The following is a 25,413-nucleotide window of genomic DNA, read 5'->3' on the forward strand; positions in this document are numbered from 1 at the left end:
ACTTTCTGCTAAAAGGTAGCCACCTCTAGGGTGGAACATAGTAGCAGCCATTGTAAAAGTGCTAACATTACACATCAGTTTATGACCAAGAGGCAAAGAATAACAACTTCAAGCTAACAGGAGAACTTCGCTAGGCAGAATCCAATTGCCCGTACTGAAATCTGGCTTGGACTAGGGCAAATATTCATAGTCCTGTGAAAAGTTTCATGTGATCTTTAACAATCAGTAATAGTCCGGACTATTGTTGTTGCATACAGTATTTTCAACAGCATGGTGGCCCCCTTGTACTGCAATGAAGCACTTGTTTTAAGGTATTATACCAGCTGCTCAACCACCAACACTGTTTTCTGTAGCACTCTGGGTTGTCTTTAAATGTCTTCAGTCACTGACTGGGCCTGACTCTGTTCTTACTCTGTAAGATCTGGGATCCCAGGCCAAGGTCATGTGGTTTCAGGCCAAATACAGGAAGGCAAAGAGTCTTAGTGTTTCTACAAATCATCTCCAGACAGGAAGGTGACTAAAGTATAGGAAATATAATACCAGGTTGAAAAACAGGCTAAACCAAAAGCAGGTGGAGTTATTAAAATACTAAACTAAAAAGGGTGGGAGGAGGGAATTTGGGTACTATGGTATTTACTGAAGTAACAGGTTAAAAACTGTTTCAGCTCATCTAGACATGATAAAAGGACATAGAAAAAAGTTGTGCATATTGTAGAACTCTGGTCATAGGAAACCCTAAATTAGAATCCATTAAGAAACAAGTTTAATAGAAAACTGTAAAGGCAGAACCTGGAACATTAGATCTTAAACATCTGACAAAAAGTGCTGTCATCTTAATCTAGCCTTTGGAAATGAGTCACCAGCATTACCGAGGTGGAAATATGGGAATGGGTAGGGCAAGTATCAGATTTGGAATTCCATTAGTGTTCTAGATGCTTCACTCTTACTCAAGTTTTATGGTGATGTAATTCATTCATTCATGGAAGTTATACTGGCAATGAAACCAAATTAGAGTAATGAAGCAGTGAATCGGGCCCAGTGTTGCAATTTCAAAGTAATTTGAGTTGATGTTAATGTAGAAGGAGTGGATAAAGCAAGTAATAAAAACACTAACTGCTTGTTCTAAACTGGTAGGAATCTAAGAACCAGTGTGGAGGCTTGTATTATCCTGCAAACACATTCCACTATGTGCAGTGTGCTAAATATAAATGCAAGGTAATACAGTGAATGTACTGGCAAGAAGGTGAGGAAGCAGTTGGCAGGTACAGCGAAATACAGGAAGAACAAAACATGCAGCAAGAGCGAGGGGGGGAGGCAAATTCTTGTCCGATCTATTTAGATTGTAAGTTTTGGAGGTAGGGACTGTTGCTTACCATATGTGTGCCAGCTCTTGGTTGGGGCTTCTTGGTGTTACAGTAAAAGAGAGAATAAACAAAGATAATTCCTCTCTGTTACCAGTGTAAATCTGATAATAGCCCATAGAATATATGAAACTAGGGTGGGTGCAGTGCATATGAGAAGGAGACTATCATCCCAATGTGGGTTAGGACAGTGCTGACCAGCTATCTGTATATTAGACTCACCAGAATAGGTTTAAAGGATATTCAAGAAGGACTTGCATGCCTTTATAGAAAAACAGTGAAAGGATTCAATAAGAAAAATAATGGAGGCAAAAATAAATTGCATATTCAACCTTATTTACATGTCCTGCTGAAACAGAAATGAGACTCCTAGTAGCATACATTTACTCTCGACAGAAAATAAATTTCTTTGCATCATTCCTGTTACTTGTCTGGCACTGAATGGCTGTATCATTAGCACAGTTCCAACTCACGTCCACCAAGAAATGAATGTGAAACTTAAGTGTGATGGCTGATGCTTCTACTGTGTGGTTGCTTTGTCACACTCTATTTTCTTTCATTCTCTGAAACGTCAAATTCTTTTTTCAACCCTGGTTTTATTTGGCGGTTGCCCTAATTCAGGTCTACGCAACTACACAAGCCAGATACTGAGGAAATGTTGGGGTTGAGGTTTTTATGCTGGAAAGAGCAAGTACAGAAGACTGTATATAGTCACAGCTATTGTTAGAAGATAGGGTTATATGGCCTGATTTTTTCCAGAGGTGCTGAGCAGCACCAACTTCCATCAAAGTTAATGGGATTTGGTTATCCACACCTTTTGAAAATGAGGCCAGCATTGCTTTTACTCTGCTTATACCAGAAGTGACCTTGGTACTTCGTTTCTAAACCTCTTTTTTGGGCTACTGTTAATAAATTAATGGGTCCTCAGGCTATATGTAATTACCACATTAGTGATCCTGTGCAACATATGCAGTTAATAGTTCACCCAACACACAAATCTCGCAGGTCTCTTTTTTTTTTAAACACTTGTTTGAGATTCCCTCTTCCCACAATTATTTTTAATCAGTGCTTATCAGTTTAGCTTACTAACTCCCCTTGCATAGGACAAAATTATATAAGGAAAATGAGGCATTTAAGCTGTAAAATTCATACATGAAAAAAATTTAGTGCTTAAAAGTTCATTTGAATCTGCTAACTCATTTTTTTTTCTCCGTTTCAAATTAGGTCAGTCATCACCCACCAATATCTGCATGTCATGCTGAATCTGTGAATTTTGCTTTTTGGCAAGGTAATTCTTTAGTCTATCATTTACTGCTGTTTTCATAGTAGCTTCATTTTATGTCTAATGTTAAACACCCAGAAAATCAGAGGCAAGTTTCCCCAGTTGTTAAGTAATATTAGAACTGCTCTAGGCAATCTCAGCCCCTAGACCAGTGATCCCCAACACTTTTTCCATCACGCCCCCATAATGGAACCTGTCCACCGGTCCTCATGCTGCCGGGAGTTGCACTTGGGGCTGGGGGCCAGAGCAGAGCTGTGGGCAGAATAGGGCTATGTGGCTCTCCTTCCCAGCCCCCCATGAGAGCCGGCCCAGGCCCCGCCACACCCCCCACAACATTCCTACGCGCCCTCTGTGGGGGGCACACCACTTACCCCACAGTTTGGGGACAACTGCCCTAGACTCTGGTTTGCCTTTTATAACATTTGTAATTGAGGAGGCTTTGTGTAATCATTCCTGAACAATAATGGAGGATATTTTACCAGTACAAACTTCTGCATTTCTGAAAAAAGCTGGAAATGTTGTTCTGTAATTTAAATAAAGCATTGGGGAAAAGTTGCATCTCAAGTTTAAAAAAAATAAAAATAAAAAAAATAAAACCATAGAAATGGGATTGGAACTAGAAAACAAAGGGCTAGACCCTGGGCCAATTCATTTTCAGGGTTCACCACATTTTAAATTCCCCTCTTCCGCGCCCCTCTCCTTTCCCCCACCCAAAGAGATTTGAGATAATGGAGAAACCGGTGTACCATATTGTAAAACTGAGACCATATGGGGAGAAGGAAATCATTAGAGCCTGGCAGGAGTTTGTGTGGTTTGACTCTTTTTTTTTTGCCCCTGTCTTTAGATTCCCAGTTTTTCCAAAAAACATGGATGCAAAGACTCCATCTGGCTCATAACTATGGCAAAGTCATGGGACCTAGTTACAACAGGGTTTTCCCTTGACCAGTATACTTCATAGTCTACGAAATAGGGTAGATGGGACCTAACCATGTTCCCATAACTGAATTACCGCCTTTAAATGTGAGAGGTTTGATAATGCGTAATGTATCTAGGCTACAACTTTTAACTCTGAGTTGCCTGGCTTCAGTATAGTCAGTACAGCTGTGGCCATATTTAAAATAGTTGGGGCTCTAAGTAGTCTGGGTTTGATCATTCAACATGTTCCTCTGCTTTGTACATAAATACAGGACAAGAGTTCTTTAGTCTTGACCTGAAATAGCTAATGACTACAAGTTCAGGCAAAAGAGACTAGACAATGTATAGGGAAGACGAAATTGTATCATCCATGGCAAAGGCAGAAGCAGTCTAATAAAATTAAAGACACTGAAACACCTGGTTGGGGTTTTTTTGTTCTGTGTTTTTTTTAAAATACCATCTCTGGCTGTGATAACATCTCGGGCATTTTGTTCTCAAATGCTAATCCAGAAAGAATCTGGCCTTGTAAGTAAGTGAGAATTTAACATTTCCTTTTGGGTGACGGAGAAGACAGAATCAGGGCACATGTAGCTCGTTTAAAAAGCGGTCAGTTGAGCTATTCAAGGACTCTGACAACACTTTAACTTTTGCTAGGAGAATGCAGGCTGGGCTAATGCTGCCACCTCTTCCCACAGGACAGTCCTGTTTGGGTGAGGAATGTTAAACATCAAGAAATATAATCCTGAAGCAGCTAGTCTGTGAGGAAAGTTCTTTCTATGGTGTGAATGTTTCCGAATCCTTTATCCTCCATTGCTAAAACAAGTGAACTTTGGTCTCGCCCAGGGTTTGCTGAACCTGGCAAGGCTGTCCAAAGTTCAGGAATCCACCTTGTATTGTGTGCGTTCTAAATCTGAGGCTCCATTTCCCTTTCAAGAATGCTGCTGTTCCTGGGATTTGGTCATTCGTGTTTGGAGGAACTGGATGCTGAGTGACAATTTTTTTTGGGAGGGGGAGGGGTTCTGAATTCCCCTTTCTGCTGCTGCTTCACCACCCAACCCCACCTTGCCTTTTCTATTGTAACTCTGTCCTCTAAGATGGCTTTCTCATTGATGAGATCACTACATCTTTGTGAGTCAGGAGAATGGGTTCTGACAGGGCTGCTTATTCTGGGAACCATTTTTTCTCCATTATGAAACTGAAACTTTTGGTGGCCTATTACATTGTCGCATGTAAAGGAGATGTTGATATTTGCTGTTCTTTGGTTGAATTTGGAGCTCTCTAGCTTTCTAAAGCTCCTACCATCACAGTATCTGTGCTGTGACTACCATGGGTATAGCTTCCAATTAACTCCTTATGTGGTACAAACGTTATCGTAACTTTCTGGATCCTTGTGCTACATTTTTCTTGGGATGTTTCCAGTGTACTGGTCTTTAAATGTGACAGCCTTACTAGAGATCATAAAGCATATAATTGTCTGTACAGTACCTTCTGACTTAAACTTTGTGAGAGGTCTCTGTACCATTGACATGTCTATTATATGGCAGCACTTCAAGTAATGTTGGTCTCTTACTTATGATAGAAGTATTTCAGTTAATTTAGTTCATTAAAAAAAATCTTGCATTTGCCTGCACACCATCAAAAAGATTGTCATTTTGACTCTTGTATTATGAAATGTAGGGAATCATGACAAATTCTTTATATCAAAGCTGCTGAAACAGCATCAAATGTGTATTGTGCTTCTTGATGCTTTGTCTAACTCCATCAGACCCTTCAACAGAGGAGGTCATTTCAGATGCATGCCTACTTTTATGATTAAATAATGTAATCTTCACAAACCTTAGACTAATCTGTGATGCAGCCTTTTGGGGAAGATTTTCCAAGGCATAAAGGGTGCCTGGTGCCCATTGACTGTCTGCCCTTAAAACTCTACAGCGGCACAGCCGCACTGCTTCAATGTAGACACTATCTACGCTGACGTGAGGGATTCTGCCCCTAGCGTTGATAACCCTTCTCCCCACAGTCTGGTCTACCCTAGAAAATTAGGTCAGCATATTCACACTCCTGAGCGGCATAGTTAAGCCTACCTAAATCTTGGTGTAGGCAGCGCTAGGTCCGTTGATCTAGCTACCACTTCTCAGGGAGGTGGATTACCTACACCGATGGGAGACTCATGTGAATGAAGTACATGTTATCTAGGAATTGTTCATTTAAATTCCATTCTTCTTCGAGTAGTGTCCCTGTGGGTGCTCCACTTCAGGTGTTGGGGCGTCCTCATGTCTTCGATTGGAGATTTTGCCAGCAGTGCTTGTCCGAGTTACACATGCATCGTCCCCGTCTCGCGGCACCATTGGCGCCCTTTTTGGCGCACGCAACCCAGACCCCTCAGTTCCTTCTCAGCTGTCCGTGGTCCAAGACTGAGCTCCCAGCAGTTCTTCATAGCCCGCTAGAAATATTCAATGTCTCTTTTTCCCCTAAAGTTACTCAGTTTTACCTGTAGTTTAGTGTACCTTATCTTAATCCTTGCCCATTTAAAAAAAAAAAAATTCCCTCAGTCTCACCCCTCTGTTATAAGTAGGATTATGCAGGGTTCTCCTGCTTCAAATTCTGTACCTCATGCAGGGATGCTATGCCAGCTTCAGACAGGCACTCCGAGTGCATTAGATGCCTCGGTGAAGGGCATGTTGCCCAGAAATTCATCCATTGTACAAATCTCTAAAAGCCAGAGCCAGGCGTGACATGGATCTCCGCCTGAAGTTAATGCTGGATTTAATACTCATGGAGCTAACACCTGCCCCAGACCCTAGGTAAGGTAATGGCTTCTCACAAGAAAACACCAGAAAAAGGCACTCTACTTCATCTACAACTGAACATGCCAAGAAAAGGAAGTCATCTGAAAAGGAGAGAGGTTTCGGTACCAAAGAGGCTTTAGGTTCCTTGGGTACATTGACCTACTGAACAAGAAGAGAGACTCATCACTCCTCTAAAGAGTCTAGACACAAAACTAAACAACCCCGTGTCAACATGGCACCGTCTAAAGCAAAGGCCCACACAACGGCTGTAACTGCCTCAACCGCGGCACCTACTTGGACCTCGGCGTCAATAAGTGACACGGCACCAACACACCAACCAGTCTACATTGGCACCGGCAAAACCCACAGTATTAATGGCACTGATACAACCTGAGCAACAGATGGCACCACTGGTGTCCTCGGGGCCGCTGGATATGTCCGCACCAGAAAAGGCTATGGAGCACACTTCGGCGCCGTCATTCACAACGGAGCCGACAACTCCAACTCCGCGAAAACATGCTTCGAAGAGCAAACACCATGAGAATGAGGAGGAATTTGTAATGTTTTCCCTGCTATCACCTCTCTACAGCACTGATACCTCTCCAGTGCACTTTACTCATGAGCAGCCCATGTCTCCCATTCCCTTCTCCAGTGATGATAGCTGGGGAGAGAAGGTAGCCTGTTCCCCATCGTACTCCTCATCACCCAGAGGCCACCCATCCGGACATTGGCCACATCACAGACAACCAACATATCCATGGTTTGCTCCACAATACCATATGCACTGGCCTGGCTGGGACACCTGGTCTACTTACACACCATCACACAGTAGACTGTCAACTTTATATAGGTACAGAAGCAGATCACCTATTAAGTCTACTCAAACAGGACCCAAAATAACTGGTTCTGCCGATGAACAGGATGTGACTGCAGAGCAAGAAATGCCGCCAACCACACACAACTCATCCTCCTCACCCGACGAGACCATAGTTTCCCCCACCACCACCTACTGCAGATGATTTTAAGCTGTTCCAGAAACTGTTTGAGGGTAGCGGACTGTTTGGCGATCCCACTCCGGGAAGTGGCAGGGTCACAACACAGATTGCTTAAAATATTGCAGACCACCAAAATCACCCTTCCAATGGATGATGCCCTTATGGAGCCAGCAAATAATATATGGCAGACCCCCATCACCATCCCCCCCCCCCCCCCCGACTTGTTCAAGGGCTGATTAAAAAGTATTATGTCCTGACTAAAGATATGAGTTCCTTTTCACCCATCCAGCTCCTAACTCTCTGGTTATAGAAGCTGCTAACCAGAGGAATAAGCAGCAGCATCATAAGTCGACACCACACGACAAAGATGATAGAAGGCTGGACTTAATGGGCAGAAAAGTCTACACGTCAGCTATGCTTCAATTAAGAGTAGCAAACTATGCCGCCTTACTATCAAATTATGACCACAAAAATTACTCCAAGATACCAGAATTTATTGGATTTCTCCTGGATGATAAAAAACAGCAATTTCAATAGTTGATCAAAGAAGGGCAACTGGTCGCAAGAACAGCATTGCAGGCTTCCCTTGACGTGGCTGACACTGTGGCTAGAACTGTGGCAACTGCTGTCATTATGCATAAGGCATCATGGCTTCATTCTGCAGCTCTGCCTAAACAACTGCAGACAATGATCGAGGATCTTCCTTTCAATAAAGTGAAGCTCTTCGCAGAAAAAACAGATGGAGTCATGCATACCATGAAAGGTTCCAGAGCTATGCTCCACACTCTTGGAATTTATATTCCTGCAATAAAAAGACCCTTCAGGTATCAGTCATATAATTCCAGATACCAACGTTACTCGCAAAACAGACGATACAAACAGTCATGCTCCCATCAAAAGCCACAGTGACATCAACAGACTAACCAGCAGCCATCAACATGCCAGGCTGCCCCCTCTCCCCAAAGCAGCAATTTTGAGGACTTAGTCGAGGGTCTGTACGACCTCCCCCACTTTCAACAGCCAAAGTCCATCTTGTTCAAACATCGACTACGCCCCTTTTACCAACACTGGGTGAACATAACATCAGACAAATGGGTACTAGAAATTATCCAATCTGGATACACTATCCTCTTTACCTCCATACCTACAAACCAAACTCCTTCTCTGTCCCTTTTCAGGGACCCATCTCACAAACAACTATTACAACAGGAGATCGATGGTTTACTCCAAATAGGTGCCATAGAGCATGTTCCCTCCCAACACAGAGGAAAAGGCTTTTATTTACATTATTTTCTCACCCAAAAGAAGACCAGAAATTGGAAACCCATTTTAGACTTAAGAAAATTGAACAAATTCATAAAGATACAAAAGTTCAGGATGGTTACTCCAGCTACTATATTGCCAGCGCTGGAACAGGGGGACTGGTTTGCAGCCCTTGACCTTCAGGGTGCGTATTTTCACGTTTCATTTGGCCCTCAGAAAATTCCTAAGATTCACATTGGTCAACAACCAGTATCAATACACGGTGCTACCCTTCAGCCTTTGCACTGCTCCAAGATTCTTTTCCAACGTCTTTGCTGTAGTAGCAGCTTACCTTCACAGGCTAGGGATCACCATATTCCCCTTTCTCTACAATTGTCTAATAAGGGTACGCACCTATATGGAAGCTGTATGTGCAGTTCACGCTACAAGGACAGTATTTCACACATTAGGGCTTATGATAAACAACAAAAAATCCACCCTACAGCCTGTGCAACAACTGGAATTTATAGGGGTGCACCTGAATTCCCTCACTGTCAGGGCGTTCCTACCAAAGAACAGATTTCAGACTCTCTTGTAAATCTGGAATGTATAACACAAAGCTGTTCAACTCTGAACGTATGCACATGCCTTCAAATGTTGGGTCATGGCAGCCACTACTTTTGTAGTGCAAAATGCACAGTTGCACATGAGACCACTTCAAATGTGGCTTGAAACAGTTTAGAAAGCACACAGACAATCTCTATACAAAACGGTATCAATGCCAAAAAAATCAAACAATCCATTAAAATGGTGGACACAGCCCAGCAACCTTCAAACAGGAACTCCATTTATAAGCAAAACACCTTCAATCATGATCACAACAGACACATCACAGATAGGACGGGGAGTGCACCTAGAAGAGCATATCATTCAAGGCAAATGTTCACCACAGGAAACAAAATTACACATAAACCTACTAGAATTACGAGCTGTCCGCAACGCCTGTATACCCTTCCTACCTCTGGTAGAGGGGAAAGCTATAAAAATAATGGCAGACAACATTGCGTGTATGTTCTACATCAATTGTGAAGGAGGTGCAAGATCCCGCTCTCTATGCTTAGAGGCAATGAGACTATGGAATTGGTGCATATCCCACAACATCCACATTTCAATGGCATATCTACCTGGTACCCAGAATACCACTGCAGACAACTTGAGCAGAAAATTCAGCAACAATCACGAGTGGGAATTACACAACACAGTCCTAGAAAAACATCTTTCGTCAATGGGGATACCCCACAATCGATCTATTTGCACCAATGAAGAATTGCAAATGCCGTTACTTCTGCTCGAGAGCAGGTCTAGGTACACATTCATTGGGGGAGACACATTCCTTATCAACTGGAACACAGGTCTCCTGTGTGCATTCTTCCCATCCCCATGATAGCCAAAACCATCCACAAAAGAAGCAAGGACAATGCGAAGGTGGTGATAGCTCCAGCATGACCCAGGCAACCATGGCTCATGTATCTCTCACAGATGTCGATCTGCGCACCAATTGTTCTCCCACTAGTTGATGATCTTCTCTCCCAGGACAATGGAACCATCTGCCATCCGCACCTGAAGAATTTACATCTGACATCATGGTGCCTAACTGGTTCCGACAAGCTGAACTACGAAGTTCAGAACCAGTAAGGAATATTTTACTAAATAACAGAAAACCTGCCGCAAGAAAAACTTGCCTTCAGAAGTGACTTAGTGCGTTGACACCATAAGGAGAATCTAACAGCATCAATCCCCACTATATTAGACTATCTTCTGGAAATAAAAAAATCTGGATTAGCGATTAGCTCAATTAAAGTACACCTAGCAGCTATCACTACCTTCCATGATCTCATAGATGATACCACGATTTTTGCGCGGTCAAACACTTCATGACTGGTATACAAAATGTGTACCCAGACATACGTCCTCCCATAATACCTTGGGACTTCGACTTGGTCCTCAGGACAATTATCAAGCCACCATTCGAGCCTTTAGCGACTTATTCACTAATGCACATGTCCATGAAGGTAGCATTTCTAGTCGCAATCACATCGGCACGCCGCATGAGTGAACTCGGAGCACTTATGGCCCACCCACCGTATACCGTATTTCACATATTTTCGGCATGCATGACTCAGAACCCTCTGTAAAAGGGAAAGAGGATGGGTAGTGGAGGACACACAACTCGAAGAACCTCAGTTACTGCACAAGGTGAGTAACCATCTCTTCATTTGAACAAAATCTGATAAAGAATATAGTCTTTCTTCTACTTCTGGTTTTGACTTTCTAGTTGAAATATTAGATATGCCTCCCTTTGAAAAATGAGAAACTATATGGAGCTTTGCAGGTCAGTAGCTGAAACTTAGTATCGCAAACATTTTATTGCATAATGCTTTTTAAAAATAATTCAGCTCAGAAATTGAATTATTCATGTGTTTATCATTGAATGTGTCATGGTTTTTCTGTTTCAGATGTGAGATGGAAAAACAAATTCTGGGGAAAGTCCATGGAAATCGTTCCAGTTGGTACAACACATGTAACTCTGCCAGCGTAAGTGCCACGACAACACGTTACTATCTGCAGACAAAGCAAGGTTGCATTTACAAGATAAGATCACAACTACCATACGGCAGTAGACTTCTCAAAGAGCCTTTGCTTTTGGCTTGAAGTCTAAAATCTTTTAGCCAATCTTCTGTCCAGACGCAAAAGAATTTTACAAATACTTAATTTTCTCACTAATTTATGCTTTTTTTTTTTTTTTTTTTTTAAAGGGAATGCAGGCTTAGTACTGCGTAGTATATGCAGGTCATGGACTCTTCTTTCTTTGCTACATTAACTGCCTTTAATGATGAGAGAGCTTCTTGGGGCAGGGACTCTTTTTTTGCTGTGTTTTGTACAGTGCCTAACGCAATGGTCCTGGTCCTTACTGGGTGCTACTGCAATATAAATAATTACTATTAATAATAACTAGGAAAAGCAGCATATTCTTGTGTGTTCGTTATCCAGGGAAATCAATAGCTAATGTGATTGATTGCAACACTTCAGTACTTAATAAACATCCTTTGATTAAAAAGGGGGGAAGACCCAGTGTTCCTGTGCTGCTGTGGCAGAGAGTACTCATTACTAGATTAAAACTCCATGATAGAATCTGGTCTATTTCAATCTTGCGTTGCACAGCACAGGTTTAAAGGTTGATCTGTATACCATTTAAACCTGCTATTTCCTAAACAATAATATTGAATTAACCTGCCATTTAAAAGCTCCTGCTAGACAGACAAAACTTGCCTGGTTCCTTTACCTATCCAGAATTAAACAAAATATTTATTCATTACTTGGCAAAGCAAACATTACATCAAGTTCCTGGGTAGGTTCAGGGAGTGGTGAAGTAAGATGATGAGACTTATGAAGAGATGCTCAAGGGTTCATATTTATTGCTGTTAAATTTGATGGTGCACTGTATGGTACAGAAAGATATACTTCATATGTCTGTGAAGTACAACCCAAAAAAGTAAACCAACCCTAAAATCATTCTCACAAATTGTTTTTACCTGAATTCATGAGCAATATGATGTTGCTCCCTGCACTGGTTCTGGGTAGTTTTCCTTTTGGTTGGTTGATTTATGCCAAACAGCCACAGTGAAAGCTCATTTGAGTGGTTGCCTCCTTTGTTTTCATTGTCATTTAAAAGGCATCGTTGATACTGAAAGGTCCTTTAAATTTGCTGCACCCACTAGTCTGCTTGTCCTCTGTGGTGCTGAATTGGCATCTTCTGGAGGCAGTGACTCTTTTCAGAGTCCTAGAATTACTGACTCAGTGGAGCACCGGACGCACAGAAAATCTGACATCTAGAGAAATACTTTAAAGATGAGAGAGAATAGAGGAAGAGTTGAAAAGACTGGGACAAAAAAGAAGGAACTGATCTACTTCCTTCCCTTCCCCCCCCAAACACCATTCCCACTGCCCCTCTTTTCTGTAGAAGCAGCAATAGCCATGTTTCTGTCTGGAAGTGTAGTGTAAGACTTGGAACAAGAGTGCAGAACCTGTAACACTCTTCCTAGAGAAATATTGGCAAGTGTATTTCTACATCTTGCTCTCCTCACTACAGACTGTGGTTGCCTCTTACACTATACCTCTCTATACCCTGTCTGCATGTACTTTGTTTCCCCTTCTTCATCTCTTCTTTGTCTTTTGATGTTGTAGATTTCCTTGGCAACACAACTTGTAAGATCTGTGAACACTATTTATATATCGCCATAAATGTTCATGATGCTGGCACACTGTGCCACATGGGAACCCTGTCCCAAAAACCAATGTACTATCATATAAAGCAAATTTATAACCATGCATCACTCTTAACTGGAATGATTAATGGAACAAGTGGGTTTATAGAGAGATTTGGAGGAAAGGGAAGGAGTTCGGACAAATATTAGGTAAGGAAATATAGACTAATAGTTAAAGCACAGGACTGGGATAACTGGGTAATATTCCTAGTTCTATCCGCTTTGTATGATTTTGGGCAAGTCACTTAATGAATTTCTGGTCTGAAAAATGATTTGCATAAAATGGTGTTGTAGAGTTCTAGATTTGAGTCTCCCTGATTCTGTCTCAAATTTGCTCAGTTTAGAATTTTTAAAATGTTTCTTTCAACTGCCACCATTATAAACTCGGCCCTAGTTTGGTTCTCGGATACCAGGCTGTGTCTTCACTGATGCTATTAAGTTTATGATATGGCCCTCAGATACTTACCAGCAACGTGGTACACGAGAGAACAAGATAATTCAGCTTGACTGTCAGATCTCAGGTTGTTTGTGCATGTTTGGAATAAGTTTGTCATCATTGGAACTTTCAAATTCTTTGCAATCCTTGGCTAAAAGTGAAAATCTATTCTACAGATACAAGTATGTCAACTCTTTTCTCCACTCTGATTATCAGTGTGCTAGGTTGCTGTGTAATGAATAGAGTACATAAAGGATTGTGCATAGTGGATTGGGTAAAAATGTCTGTAGTGTATCTAAGGCTGGGAGGCTCCTCACATTTTTGAGGTTGAATAGGGAGGGTACATTGAGTTCCATCCCACAGAGGGAGGAGTGGGTGAAATACATTGGACTTTCTGCCTCCTAGTGGAATGGTGGGTATGGAAATGGTGGTGTTCCTGGATTGTACATGGAGAATAAGGGACAATATATTGTGATCTCTTGTCCATAGTGGAAAGCCTGAACTGGGGAAGGAGAAGTCTGTAGATGGAAGATAAGAGGCAAGATCTGTCAATGATTTGGGGCTGGTGAGCTGAAAGGTGGTCTAGGGGCCCTTTGCAGTTTGTAGGTAACGAGAGAGGTGTTTTGATGTAGAGTTGGGTGCAAGAAGGTTTCTATTGGTTTAAGCTTGGCAGAATTTAGGTTGGTTTTGGAATGTGCAATGTGGTATCTTAAATATGTATATGTATTGAAGAGACTGTATGGAATTAGAGGGTATTCGAATACTTATCAACAAGCTTCCTTTAATTGTTCATTTTCAGACTTTTTTAAATGCTCAGGATTGTTTTTAAAAATGGAGAAGTTCCTTGGCATATAGATGTTAATGTTATACAATTACCTTGTTTTATTTAATATTTTTTCCTTTCGCACTTGCTCTAGTATGCAACTGCCTTTTCAGGAAGTAGTTGATCAGTCTGTCTTATTACGCTCTTACCTAGAGCCACGCACTCACTTGTGCTTTGAGTGCCTGATTATTGACTAGAGTGGACTTTCAGAGTCCCCTTAACTTCAGCAGGCTTTCAGTCAGGCCCTGTACATTCATATGCCAATGTTAAAGTCCCGAGACTCTGAACATTTTACTGCTCTTTCCCTTAAGCAGTTATATGCAATATGAACATTATTTTTTCAACTTTGGCATAACTGAGGCTAGTGTATGATGAGCTAAAAGAAATCTAACTGAATTCAGAGCTATGATTTACACCAGAAGTGCAAAGTTTTTTCAGGGAAATGGATTTTCTTGCTGTCTCTGTGCTGGCCGGGGAGGGAGAAGGGAAAGAAGATTGATGCATTTGGAAAGACTCATTTTGCATTTTTTAAATAAGGACATTCCTCCATTAGTCATTTTTATGAGTTCACTGGTTATTTTGGGAATGGCCGCACGTTCACCTCTTTATCTTTCTTCAAGTTTCAGAGACCATTTTGAGTGGAATAAAGTGACTTCTTGTATCCATAACATCTTAAGTGGGCAAAGATGGATCGAACACTACGGAGAGATCATCATCAAAAACCTGAAAGATGAAACTTGTCTCTGCAAGCTGACTTTTATAAAGGTGTGACTTTCAGTAACCGTATCATTGTTGATACCTTTTCTAATGAGCGCTGCTGTGAGGAGGAGACTATATCAATTCAGCAGGGTACCCTTGTTCTTTGGACTGCTGATGGATTGCATTTTCTCTTTGGTCTATTGTAATTACCATTGATGTTTTGAAGAGTCTTGTCCATCAGAAGGAGAATGTAACTCTAAAAGAATTGCATTTCAGTTGAGAGGACCAGGCAGAAATAAAATAAAAGCTGCTGCTTTGTGTGAGGAGACTCCTGAGAGATGGAAAGAAACCACAAGGATAGGGGAAGAGATGCCACTAGTGGCTACTTTCCAGCTGCCACGGACTAAAATAGATATCCATTAGTGGGGTGGCTCCACACGATTCTCACTAAACCACTGTGGGGCAGTTTTGTTCTGTTTGCTCTCAAGTTATCTTCTACCAGCAGCTGTAGAACTGGCACTCTCTCTGTCGGTGCCTAACCAGCCTCTCGGTGAGCAGCCAGTACTTTGCTTCTGCCTTTTGTATACACTGCGTAGCCTAGCTGAGCTGTTGCGTAAGGCTTGTGCTTCAGTAGGATGCATCAAGTACTCCTGATCATCCAGTTTAAAGTTATATTAGCAGTGGATTAAAATGGCTTCTTGGCAGCACATTGACTAGGCTGGTTGGTACCTGAGTGAGATTTTTGCATATCACATTGGGATACTTACCTACATCCAGATTCTCCTTATCTGTTTTTTGTGCATGTGTTTGTTTCATCACTTCCATCCCCATTGTAAGTGCTGTTGCATGTGCCATGCATCTGCAGCAGGGGAAAATAAACTACTACAAAATATCCTTTGAAATTTCATTTTTGTTGATTTGTTCCCATGAGTATTATGTCCTTTTCTAAGTAGCACTGAAGTGATTTTCAAATGTTTATTTTTAATTGAAAAATTATGGATACATTATATACAGTCAGTGTTTGAAGCTGAGATTTTAAAGTTTGACATGTATGGCAAATCTTAAGTATTCTACATTGTAAACTGGCTAAAATTAGGCCCGTTTATCTGAGCATCAACCTCTCTCCCAAATTTGCAGAAGTGGAGGAGTTTAGATAAGTAGGCCATGGATCTCTGGTTCTGCCTTGGGTTTTGTAAAATCAAAGTCCAATGCCTGCTTTGCCCTTCTCTGCTTAACTTTGCCCTTTTTAAAAAAAAAAAAAAAAAAGGGGGCAAATGAAACTTTCAGAGATTTTTATAAACAAAAGGGTTTTTGCAAGTCAACTTGTTAAAATTACTGGGGGTTGCTTGATGTCTGTTAACACTGTATAGTGGTAGACAAAAATGAATGGATGTGTGACCCAGATCTTACATATAGCTTTTCTTTAAGAAAAAACACTTTCCTATTTGTCATACAACAAGAATACATCTAAATGGCAAAATAGTTCACACTTCTATCTTTGCAGCAATGTCATTTCTGTTCATTTTAACTATAGGCAAAATATTGGAATCCCAACATGCATGAGATCGAAGGCAGTATCATGGATCAAAATGGGAAAGTAGTGCACCGGCTTTTTGGAAAATGGCACGAGAGTATATACTGTGGGACCCCGTCTTCACCAACCTGCATCTGGCGAGCAAGTTAGTAACCAGAATAATCAACACTTGTGAAGAATTTAAATTTGCTTGAGAATGAATTTACCCCTATGTTTATACGTCATCTACTGCTATGTGTTAGGCCCAGGTTTATTATTATTATTCACAAATTTGCTGTTCTGCTTCTAATATGTAAAACTTAAATCAGAAAAGCTAAATTATATATTAGAGTTTTCTAATATTACTTTTGGTGAAGAAACTAATCATGTTTGTTTAACTTTCTGCACTGTGTTCCCCTTACTTTGGGTCTCAATTCCACATTTGGGCAAGTGTAGGTTTTAGGAGCATATTTCTAAAAAATAAAAGGGAATACCTTTCAGTTTCTGAAGACTTTTTAATGGATGCCTTTTCTTAGAAATTAAAGATTGGCCCACAAAGCTCAGTTCTGCAATCTGATCCAAATATGAACGCCCATGAAATTTGATGGTTTGCACCCATCTCTCTTTAAAATGGTATCGAGTTGTGAAGTCATGCCCTTCTGCAATATGTACTGTATTCATCTTTGTTGTATCTTGACTGAGATACGAGAAAGCTATTTGGGGTGATGTGAATTTAAAATCCCTTATGTGTTACAATAGATTGAGGTTCTGCTATTTTACCTATTCCTCTTTTGTTTCAATATTTTAAAATGAGCTATATTCCTAAAACAGTGGGGCACTGGTTTGAGGAGATGAGCAAGTGAGAAGAAATGTGTGTTGAAAATTAAAAAAAAAAAAAAAAAAAAAAGCCTAATTTACACTCTTTATATGTTTCTTTTTAGATCCAATGCCTAAAGATTATGAGCAGTGTTATGGATTTACACAATTTGCATTAGAGTTAAATGAACTAGACCCACAGACGAGGCCATTCCTACCATCTACTGACACACGATTTAGGCCAGACCAAAGGTAAAATGTTTTGCATGTATATTCTTTTCATACAGTATTTTTTATTCTTTATGGATGGCCCAGGATGGGTAGGGTGGAAAACCATGCTCTGAAATGTCTCTAGCGTCTGTTTGCTAGAAGCTGGGAATGGGCGATGGGATGGATCACGTGATGAGTACCTGAATTGTTCTTTCCCTCTGAAGCATGTGGCACTGGCCACTGTCAGAAGGCAAGATACTGGGCTACATGGACCATTGGTCTGACCCAGTATGGCCATTCTTATGAAGTCGCTCTTTATTCCACACTTGGCTATTTAGTATAGACTTTTTTGTTTACATTTCCCACCTTTGCTAACACCAGTGCTGCTCCATTTATGGCTAGCACTGGTGGGAGCTCTAACATAAATCAGATTTAAGCATTTTAACCCCTTGCTCAGAGCAAGTGTAGTCACTGTGGACCAAGATTTTTTTCAAATGGGGCATTTGGCATTCTCTGAAAGTTAGGCACCTCTAAGATGGTACCATTTGTACCCCAAAATTGAAACCCCCACCCCAAGCCACTTTTGAAAATCTTGGCCAGGGTGTTTAAAATGTTGACAACCATTAGTGCTTTATCTGAGTATCCATGCCGCTATCACTGGGAGAACTGCATAAGTGGGAAATATTAGGGGGTGGGGAATGTAGTGCAGCTGAGGTCTTACGGAACTTGTTTTCGTAGAATCATGGACATGGAAGGGACCTGAAGAAAGTCATCTAGTCCATCCTCCAGAGCTCAAGGCAGGATTAAGTATACCTAGACAATCTTTGGCAGGTGTTTTCCTAACCTATTCTTAAAATCCTCCAATGATGGGGATTCCACAACCTCCTTAGGTAACCTATTCCAGAGCTTAATTATCCTTCTAGTTTAGAAGTTTTTCCTAATACCTAACCTTAATCTCCCTTGCTGCAAATTAAGGTGATTACTGCTGCTACCCTATGGCCATGGAGAACAATTGGTCACTATCTGCTTTAGAACATCCTTTTACATATTTGAACTATCATGTTTCACTTCAGTCTTCTCTTCTCTAGACTAAACATGCCCAATTTTTTCAACCTTTCCTCATACACTGAGTTTTCTAAACTTTTTATCATTTTTGTTACTCTCCTCTGGGGACTCTCCAGTTTGTCCACATCCTTCTTAAAGTGTGGTGCTAAAACTGGACACAGTACTTCAGCTGCGGCCTCAGCATTATTGAGTAGAATTGAAGAAATTACCTCCTGCATCTTAGATACAACACTCCTGGTAATACATCCAGAATGATATTTGCCTTTTCACAATAGCATCACATTGTTCACTCATATTCTGATCGAGACAGACGAGATAGGTGAGGTAATCTCTTATTGGACCAACTTCTGTTGGTGGAAGGGACAAGCTTTTGAGCTTCACAGAGTTTTTCTTCAGATCTGGGGGAGATAACCAGAGTGCCTGAGCTAAATATAACAAGTTGGGACAGATTGTTAAGCATAAGGGGTTCACAGATGCTGGAGGAGACCACTTAAAATGAAGTAATCAATTAAAAGTTAGCAGGCACGGGTGTTCTAAATTGTTGTAAGGAGCCATGAAACCAGTATCTGAGTCCATGGTTTTTAGAGTCTAGCGGAGTTATGAATTTAAGCTCCCAGGCTTGTCTTTTGAAGCTGTTCTCTAGGTTTTCTTTGAGGGTGAGGACAGACAGGTCAGATACGGAGTGATTGCTTTGTGAAAAGTCTTCACTTCTGGGTGATACGCTGTTTGCTTGTCTTTTATCAGTTTTCTATGTGAGCTCATTCAAGAGCATAGTGATTTGGTTTCACGCACATGGTTGTTGGGACATTTGATGCACTGGATGAGGTGCACCACGTGTTGTGATAACCATGTGTAGGACCCATGGATGTTGAACAGTGTGTTGGGGGGAGCGGATATTGAACATTCTATCAGTGGAGATATGTCTGCAGGTTCTGCGTCTTGTTCTGGCAGGATCTGGTGCCACCTTGAGCTGGTGCATTCTGGTCTGTGGGGAGCTTGCTTTCTGATGATGAGCTTGGCAAGATTAGGTGGTTTGTTTGAAGGACAAAATATGGGATTCAGGAAATATTTCTTGTCGTATGTGGTCCCCATCAAGTGTGGATTGTAGTTGTTTGATACCTCATAGGGATTCCACTGTGGGGTGGTAGGTGCCAGTTAGGACTGTGCTGTCAGTGGGTTGTTTCTGGATTGAAGCAGGTGCTCCTAGAGTATTTGGGTGGCCATTTCCATGGTGCGATTTACTTCTCTGGCGGAGTGTCCTTGTTTGGTGAAGGCAGTTTTAAGTGTGTATCCTGGACTTTCTCTTTGGAGCAAGTTCTGTGATAACTGAGAGCCTGGCTATAGAAACTAATGTCTTGGTGTTGCCGCATCTATGGAGGTAAGTGTGGTGATCAGTGGGTTTCTTCTATATAGTTGTTTGTAGGGTTCCATTTTTGAAGATGATTACGGTGTCCTGGAAGCTGATGCTGGTGTGGGAATGTTCTAGAGAGCATTTGATGGATGGGCGATGATTGTTTGAGATATGGTGTAAATCATATTCAATTTGTGGTCCGCTATAACCCCCACATCTTTCTTTTTTGCCACTTTTCCAGTACTGCGGCCTACCCGTTTATTTCATTTTTATTTGTAACTATAGTACTTGACTGTATTGAATCTAATCTGAATTCTAATCTTGTCCTTCAAAGTGCTTGCAACTCCCTTTTATGTGACTGAAAAATGTTGCTCTGCAGATTTAATTGTTCACAGGATCTGAGCTACAAACTGCATGATCTTATTTCAGATTCTGAAACTTTGTCAATGTTTGAGTCAACTTTGAGTCAAACAAAGAGCAGAAGCACCAATAATCTTTGGCTTTTATATCATTGCTATATTATAGGTTTCTAGAGGAAGGGAACATTGAAGGAGCTGAAATGCAAAAGCAGAGGATTGAGCAATTGCAGAGAGAACGGAGAAAGGTTCTAGAAGAAAACAACCTGGAGCATCAACCTAGATTTTTCAGGTACTGTGTAAGGAATGGGAGATACTATAATTTAGTGACGTTTCTGTGTTACAGCACTGGCTTTGTACCACAATGGACCAGGGTGAGTATTTCCATGAGTCAACTTTTACAATTGTGGGTTTTTAGAACCTGGCCAGATAAACGTGCTTCAAACTTAGATTAGTAGCCAAGGAACAAATATGGCCCTTTTTCCATCACATCCTTAACCCTTTTTTTGTTTGTGTTTGTAATCCCGGAAAACAAATCTCAGTTGGCAGCCTCCATACCGAGGCTGCAGATTGAATTAGTTTGGGGAATGAACTTGTCTTTTCATCCCTTCAAGTAAGAGTTAAGCCAAATAGTTAAAGTGGAAGGATTAAACTGGCCCTTGCTCTGTGTAAGCCCTCCTTGCATAGTCAAAGTTGATGGAAATTCCACGTGCAGCAGGTTTGTTTCCTGGGCTAGCAATCTCAGACTTTACTTCATTGCTTTTTTAACTTGAATGTGTTCTGCCTATACAAAGGGGGAGGGAGACTTACATTCATAACATAAAATGGCTAACACAGACTTTAGCAACTACAGTTTAAAAGTGAATATTGGCGAGAACATTATGCTTACCTGCCACGTCCTTGGTATAGGATCTGATAAGAAGGCTGGAGCCAGATTCAGAGTAGAACAGTTATATACCTAGGCAAAAAGGCCTGGGGATTCATGAGAAATAATTCTCGGGAGTGGGAGTGGGTGTGTCTTATAGGGGGAATTTGTGAAAGAAACATAGAAACATTTATAGACTAAAAAATATTCCTTGTGTGTGAGGAGTTGGGATGAGTTAACTCCTGATTATCCAATATCAGTTATAACGACTAAACTAAGGTGCTAAGTGTATGATTTTTGACTGACGGGAAGCAAGCTTTGCCTTCAGCAGCTAACATATCATTGTAGGTGCTAAGACACTCAAGTACTGTTTTAATTGTACATTCACCCAGATCCTTTAATAGGAAGAAATTGTTGATCTGTTCAGTGTCACACAAAGGTAGATCCAAGAGGGAATGTCCCCTGATCTGGAGAAACAAAATTCAGTTAAATATTGGTTAAGATGGAACGTACAGTGTAGATTTGTGTATTGGTAGAAATGTAACTCAGCAGGCAGTGAGCTGTAACAGAGAGCTACATGTCAACGTGAAGGTAGAGACACTGAATATGCGGTACTTGGGCTTTCGCTTAAATCAATAGGGCAAAATTTCTAGCAAGGCTGTTATCCAAACCTTAGCACAGATATGGATTATACAGGTTTACCTTGGATTACTTGGATTTTCTCTCTTCTAAAGTGAGTAAACCTGGCTTCATTTTAAAATAATTTTAGACTAAATGACTGGTCATAAATACTCTGCCTTAAAGTTAGATTGTAATCTCCTCAGGACAGGACCTGTCTGTATCTACAGTGCCTAGCACCATGGGCCCTGATCCTTGATTGAGGCCTCTAAGCGCTACCACAGTAAAAATAAGTGCTATACACCATTCTTGGAGTGAAGTTAAATAATCCTCCAGATGGTGACAGTGGGGACCAAAGTAACATCCTGGATCATTTGGAAAGACCGTTCTCATAAGGATTTCCAGGAAGTTGGCTGTGGACCTTGAGGCATAGGAGAAGCCTAGGGCCTGATTTTAAGAAGTACTGACCACTCCAGCAGAAGTCAAAGCAAAAGTGTGGATGCTTAACCCCTCTGAAAATCAGGCCACTAAAGACCTAAAGGGAGGTGACAGGACTGAGAAACCAAAGGTTAGCAAAAGTACAAAGAAGTCTTCAGCTATACATTCAGGAAATTTGTTTAATCTTTTGACAGGAAATCCACAGATGACTCCTGGGTGAGCAATGGAACATACATGGACCTTAGAAAGGACCCTGGTTTTTCCAAACTGGACAATCCTGTTCTCTGGTGAAAGAGGCCTTTAGAAGATACTCACCTGTATTTCTCTGATTTATGTATGTGTGCTGCTTTATACATTAAGTGTACCTTCTAGAATTGTGCTTAATTTAGAATTTGACATATATTTTCTTCATTTGATTTCTTTACTATTTGTTACATGATTGTTTGAATGTATAAAAGCACTGTTTTTATAAACTATTTAATAAAATAAACATTATTGAATGTTAATGGCTGGAGGGGTGAAGGAAAGAAGCTTTAACACTATTTTTCCAAAGGGAGGTAATGTACATTCAGATTTAATTTATGCCTTATTGAATTACAAAGGAGAAAATATCAGCATCTCCTGACTGTGCTAAGAAACATGAATGGAAGCCATGGTTACATGAACTTTAAGTGGGCTACCGAGGTTGGAATGAGTAATTCAGCTGTCTCTTGCCTCAGACAGCTCTTAATTACTGAAACAAAGCAAGTCTGTTGGTGCTGGAGTCTGAGTAACCTTTTTATTTTTTTCTTTAGAGATTAAATAAACTCCTGTTTTTGGGGGGTTTTTTTTGTTTGTTTTTATTTTTATTTGATTGTCATTAGCCTATTGAAAAAGATAATACTGAGCTTGTATTCATGCTTCTGCTGCCTTACTTAGACAATTGAACCTTGCTACATGTAACACTAGAAGATCAGGAATCACCACCAAATCTTCTCACTAGGAAGCTTCAAATTTACAGCCCCAAAAAGGGCTTGGTTAATGCTTGAGCACTGACCAGATGAAAAGATCTTTTTCTCTTTTCCAGTAAGTAAAATCAACATCGGGCACGAAATCTTATGCTTCCATAGCTGGACTTCTTTTATTTACCTAGAAAAAAATCACTCAACAGGGATGAAAATTAGCAAAGTAAGTTATTGTGTTAAGGTAAAAGATGTTTTCTTAAATACATTTTGATATATTCTACCTCTTATTATAAGCAGTATATTTAAGATCTTGTATTTAAAAAAAAAAAAAAAACAAACCCATCTGCCTTATTAAATGTATGGAATCTTTGATCTTCCTTTATTGCTTGCTGTGTTCAGATAAATATTTGTGACTTGCATTAAATTGGTTGTATCTTTTTCCTGTACTCTTGGTACAGATAGGTAGTATTTTCATGCATATCAGAGTATGTCTGTCAAACTACAGCAGGAAATAGATGTATAGAAAATTGCACATTTGAATAGAGGTGATGAGGTGTTCCCTCTCCTCTCAAAATCAAAGTAATACAGTAGCAAATGTAGCAGAACAAATCGCGTTCTCAAAGCAATTTACATTCCTGGTCAAACCAGAAGCCAAGCCTGGTCTGCATTTTCTAGGTCTATTGCATGCAAATCCTGTGCGAGACTTTCCGATAACACTGAAGGGTTTCCACTGGTTTAAATGTGCAAAAAATAAATTATTAGTGGCGGTTTTGAGATTGTTAATAGTGCAAATTAAAACACATGAGTGAATCTAAAGTTGTTGCTGTGTTTAACCAGTTTATTAATGGTGCAAGTTGCAGCTGTGGAAGTTGAAGACTTCAGAGAGATCAACAGCTTTGAAAAGCTTCCAATTTACTGTGTACCCATGCAGTCTTAAAGAAAACCTTTTAAATATTAGATCTCTTTATTGCAAGTTTATTGTATCATGTATAACATTAAACAAGTGCTATAAAGGTTCCATTTTAAAACTGTTCTGTGATGTCAGTGAAATTTATTATTTAATTTTGCCTGGTAGTTTAGTACCTTTTAAACTCCACTGATTTTGGAGGCGCAGCTGCTATGTTAGGAGCTTAACTCACGTTGCAAATCAGTTTTTCTCCTGTTTGCACAGTGTTAGCCAAGTGGCATTCTCTTTATTTAATCTGGCCTTAAAAGATGCAGGATATAATAATTGTTTAAAAATCGGCAGCTTGAAATAATACGTGCTCCACTTAAGGCAGAGGTGAAACCTGGGCTTTCCGACTCAACAGGAAAACTGATCCATTGGACATAGTTGGACTGTGTTGAGAGAGCTAGGTGATCTGTGCAGTCAGATACCCTGTTGTCTCCATCTTGGTTTATTTTCACATTAATAATCAAAAGCTGGTTCAAGAATGTATTGCGACTTCTAGTTGTCCCTGCCATCACTAATTACCATATACTCCAAACAGAATACTTCAATCACTATTATTTTCCTACAAAATTAACTTTAAAAAAAATTCTCAAGAAAAAATTGGGGAGGGGACTAAGGTGGTATTTAAACTTTTCAGTATCTTGATGAGCATGCATCACCATCTCCATGCTGTCTGTTCTCTTCCAAATCCATGTAATACGATTAGCCATAAATTAAGAGCGTCCAAAGCAGCTGGCTCTTTATGCAACTAACCTTTGCAGTGTGGCCAACTCACAATTTTATCGAGTCTGTTTTCAGTTTAGGAACATTTCTCGCTCTCCTGATTGTGAGAAAAGTTTGAAAACGTGAGTTCAAGAAGGCAAACTAAACCCCAAACGCATCGTTGTTCGAAAATCTCATGATTTTCTAAATCTCGTTTTTTGGGGAGCTGACTCATAATATTGGAGCACTGTGGGTTGGCTGTACTTTTGTGACTATTTTTAATCTTTAGTGTAGATAATTTTAGGACCTGAGCTACTGCAAAAATGCATTTTTGCCAATGACTGAGTATCCTGGCCTTAAGCAAGGGCCTAATCCTTCACTCCTCCCTCAGGCAATACTCCCAGATCAGAAAGATGGGTTGTTAATTTTGTACTTTATTCAAGCCTTTTGTTGTTCCTGTCACTATGGTACCTAAGGAATCGCAATTGTTTTGCTTTGATACACAATAAATATTCATCTGGCAACCCCTCCTCAATATACACGTGCCAGGTTTGTAGCATCAGTGTTAACTATGGGGAAAGGTAGAGCTACACACCGTCTCAAACTGTGGGGTGTATCTCCTATGCCATGTACAAACACATTCATAGCCTATATGTGTAAGAATTACTCGTGGCAAGATAAGCATGCAAGTCACACCAACCTCCTGAAGTATAGTG

At 40.5% G+C, this 25,413-nt stretch overlaps 1 protein-coding gene across 6 annotated transcripts in view; it reads left to right on the plus strand.

Annotated features, from left to right (window-relative positions):
* Nucleotides 1–24,075, plus strand: part of OSBPL3 (oxysterol binding protein like 3) — a 124,081-nt gene extending 100,006 nt beyond the window's left edge. For 5 of the 6 annotated variants that reach the window (XM_067562043.1, XM_067562046.1, XM_067562045.1 and 2 more), the window contains 7 exons: nucleotides 2,586–2,649; nucleotides 11,101–11,179; nucleotides 14,789–14,933; nucleotides 16,402–16,546; nucleotides 17,322–17,448; nucleotides 20,348–20,470; nucleotides 22,294–24,075. In XM_067562043.1, coding sequence (XP_067418144.1) covers nucleotides 2,586–2,649; nucleotides 11,101–11,179; nucleotides 14,789–14,933; nucleotides 16,402–16,546; nucleotides 17,322–17,448; nucleotides 20,348–20,470; nucleotides 22,294–22,390 — 780 coding nt within the window. In that variant the 3' untranslated portion in view covers nucleotides 22,391–24,075. Of the gene's footprint in view, nucleotides 1–2,585; nucleotides 2,650–3,487; nucleotides 3,973–11,100; nucleotides 11,180–14,788; nucleotides 14,934–16,401; nucleotides 16,547–17,321; nucleotides 17,449–20,347; nucleotides 20,471–22,293 lie in introns of those variants that run through there. The other variant, XM_067562048.1, reaches the window with a different exon arrangement.
* Nucleotides 24,076–25,413: the final 1,338 nt, after the last annotated feature.

Source organism: Emydura macquarii, unplaced genomic scaffold (genome assembly GCF_026122565.2).
Source record: "Emydura macquarii macquarii isolate MOO-44397 ecotype Brisbane River unplaced genomic scaffold, CSIRO-AGI_Emac_v2 contig_2422, whole genome shotgun sequence".
Classification (NCBI taxonomy): Eukaryota; Metazoa; Chordata; order Testudines; family Chelidae; genus Emydura; species Emydura macquarii.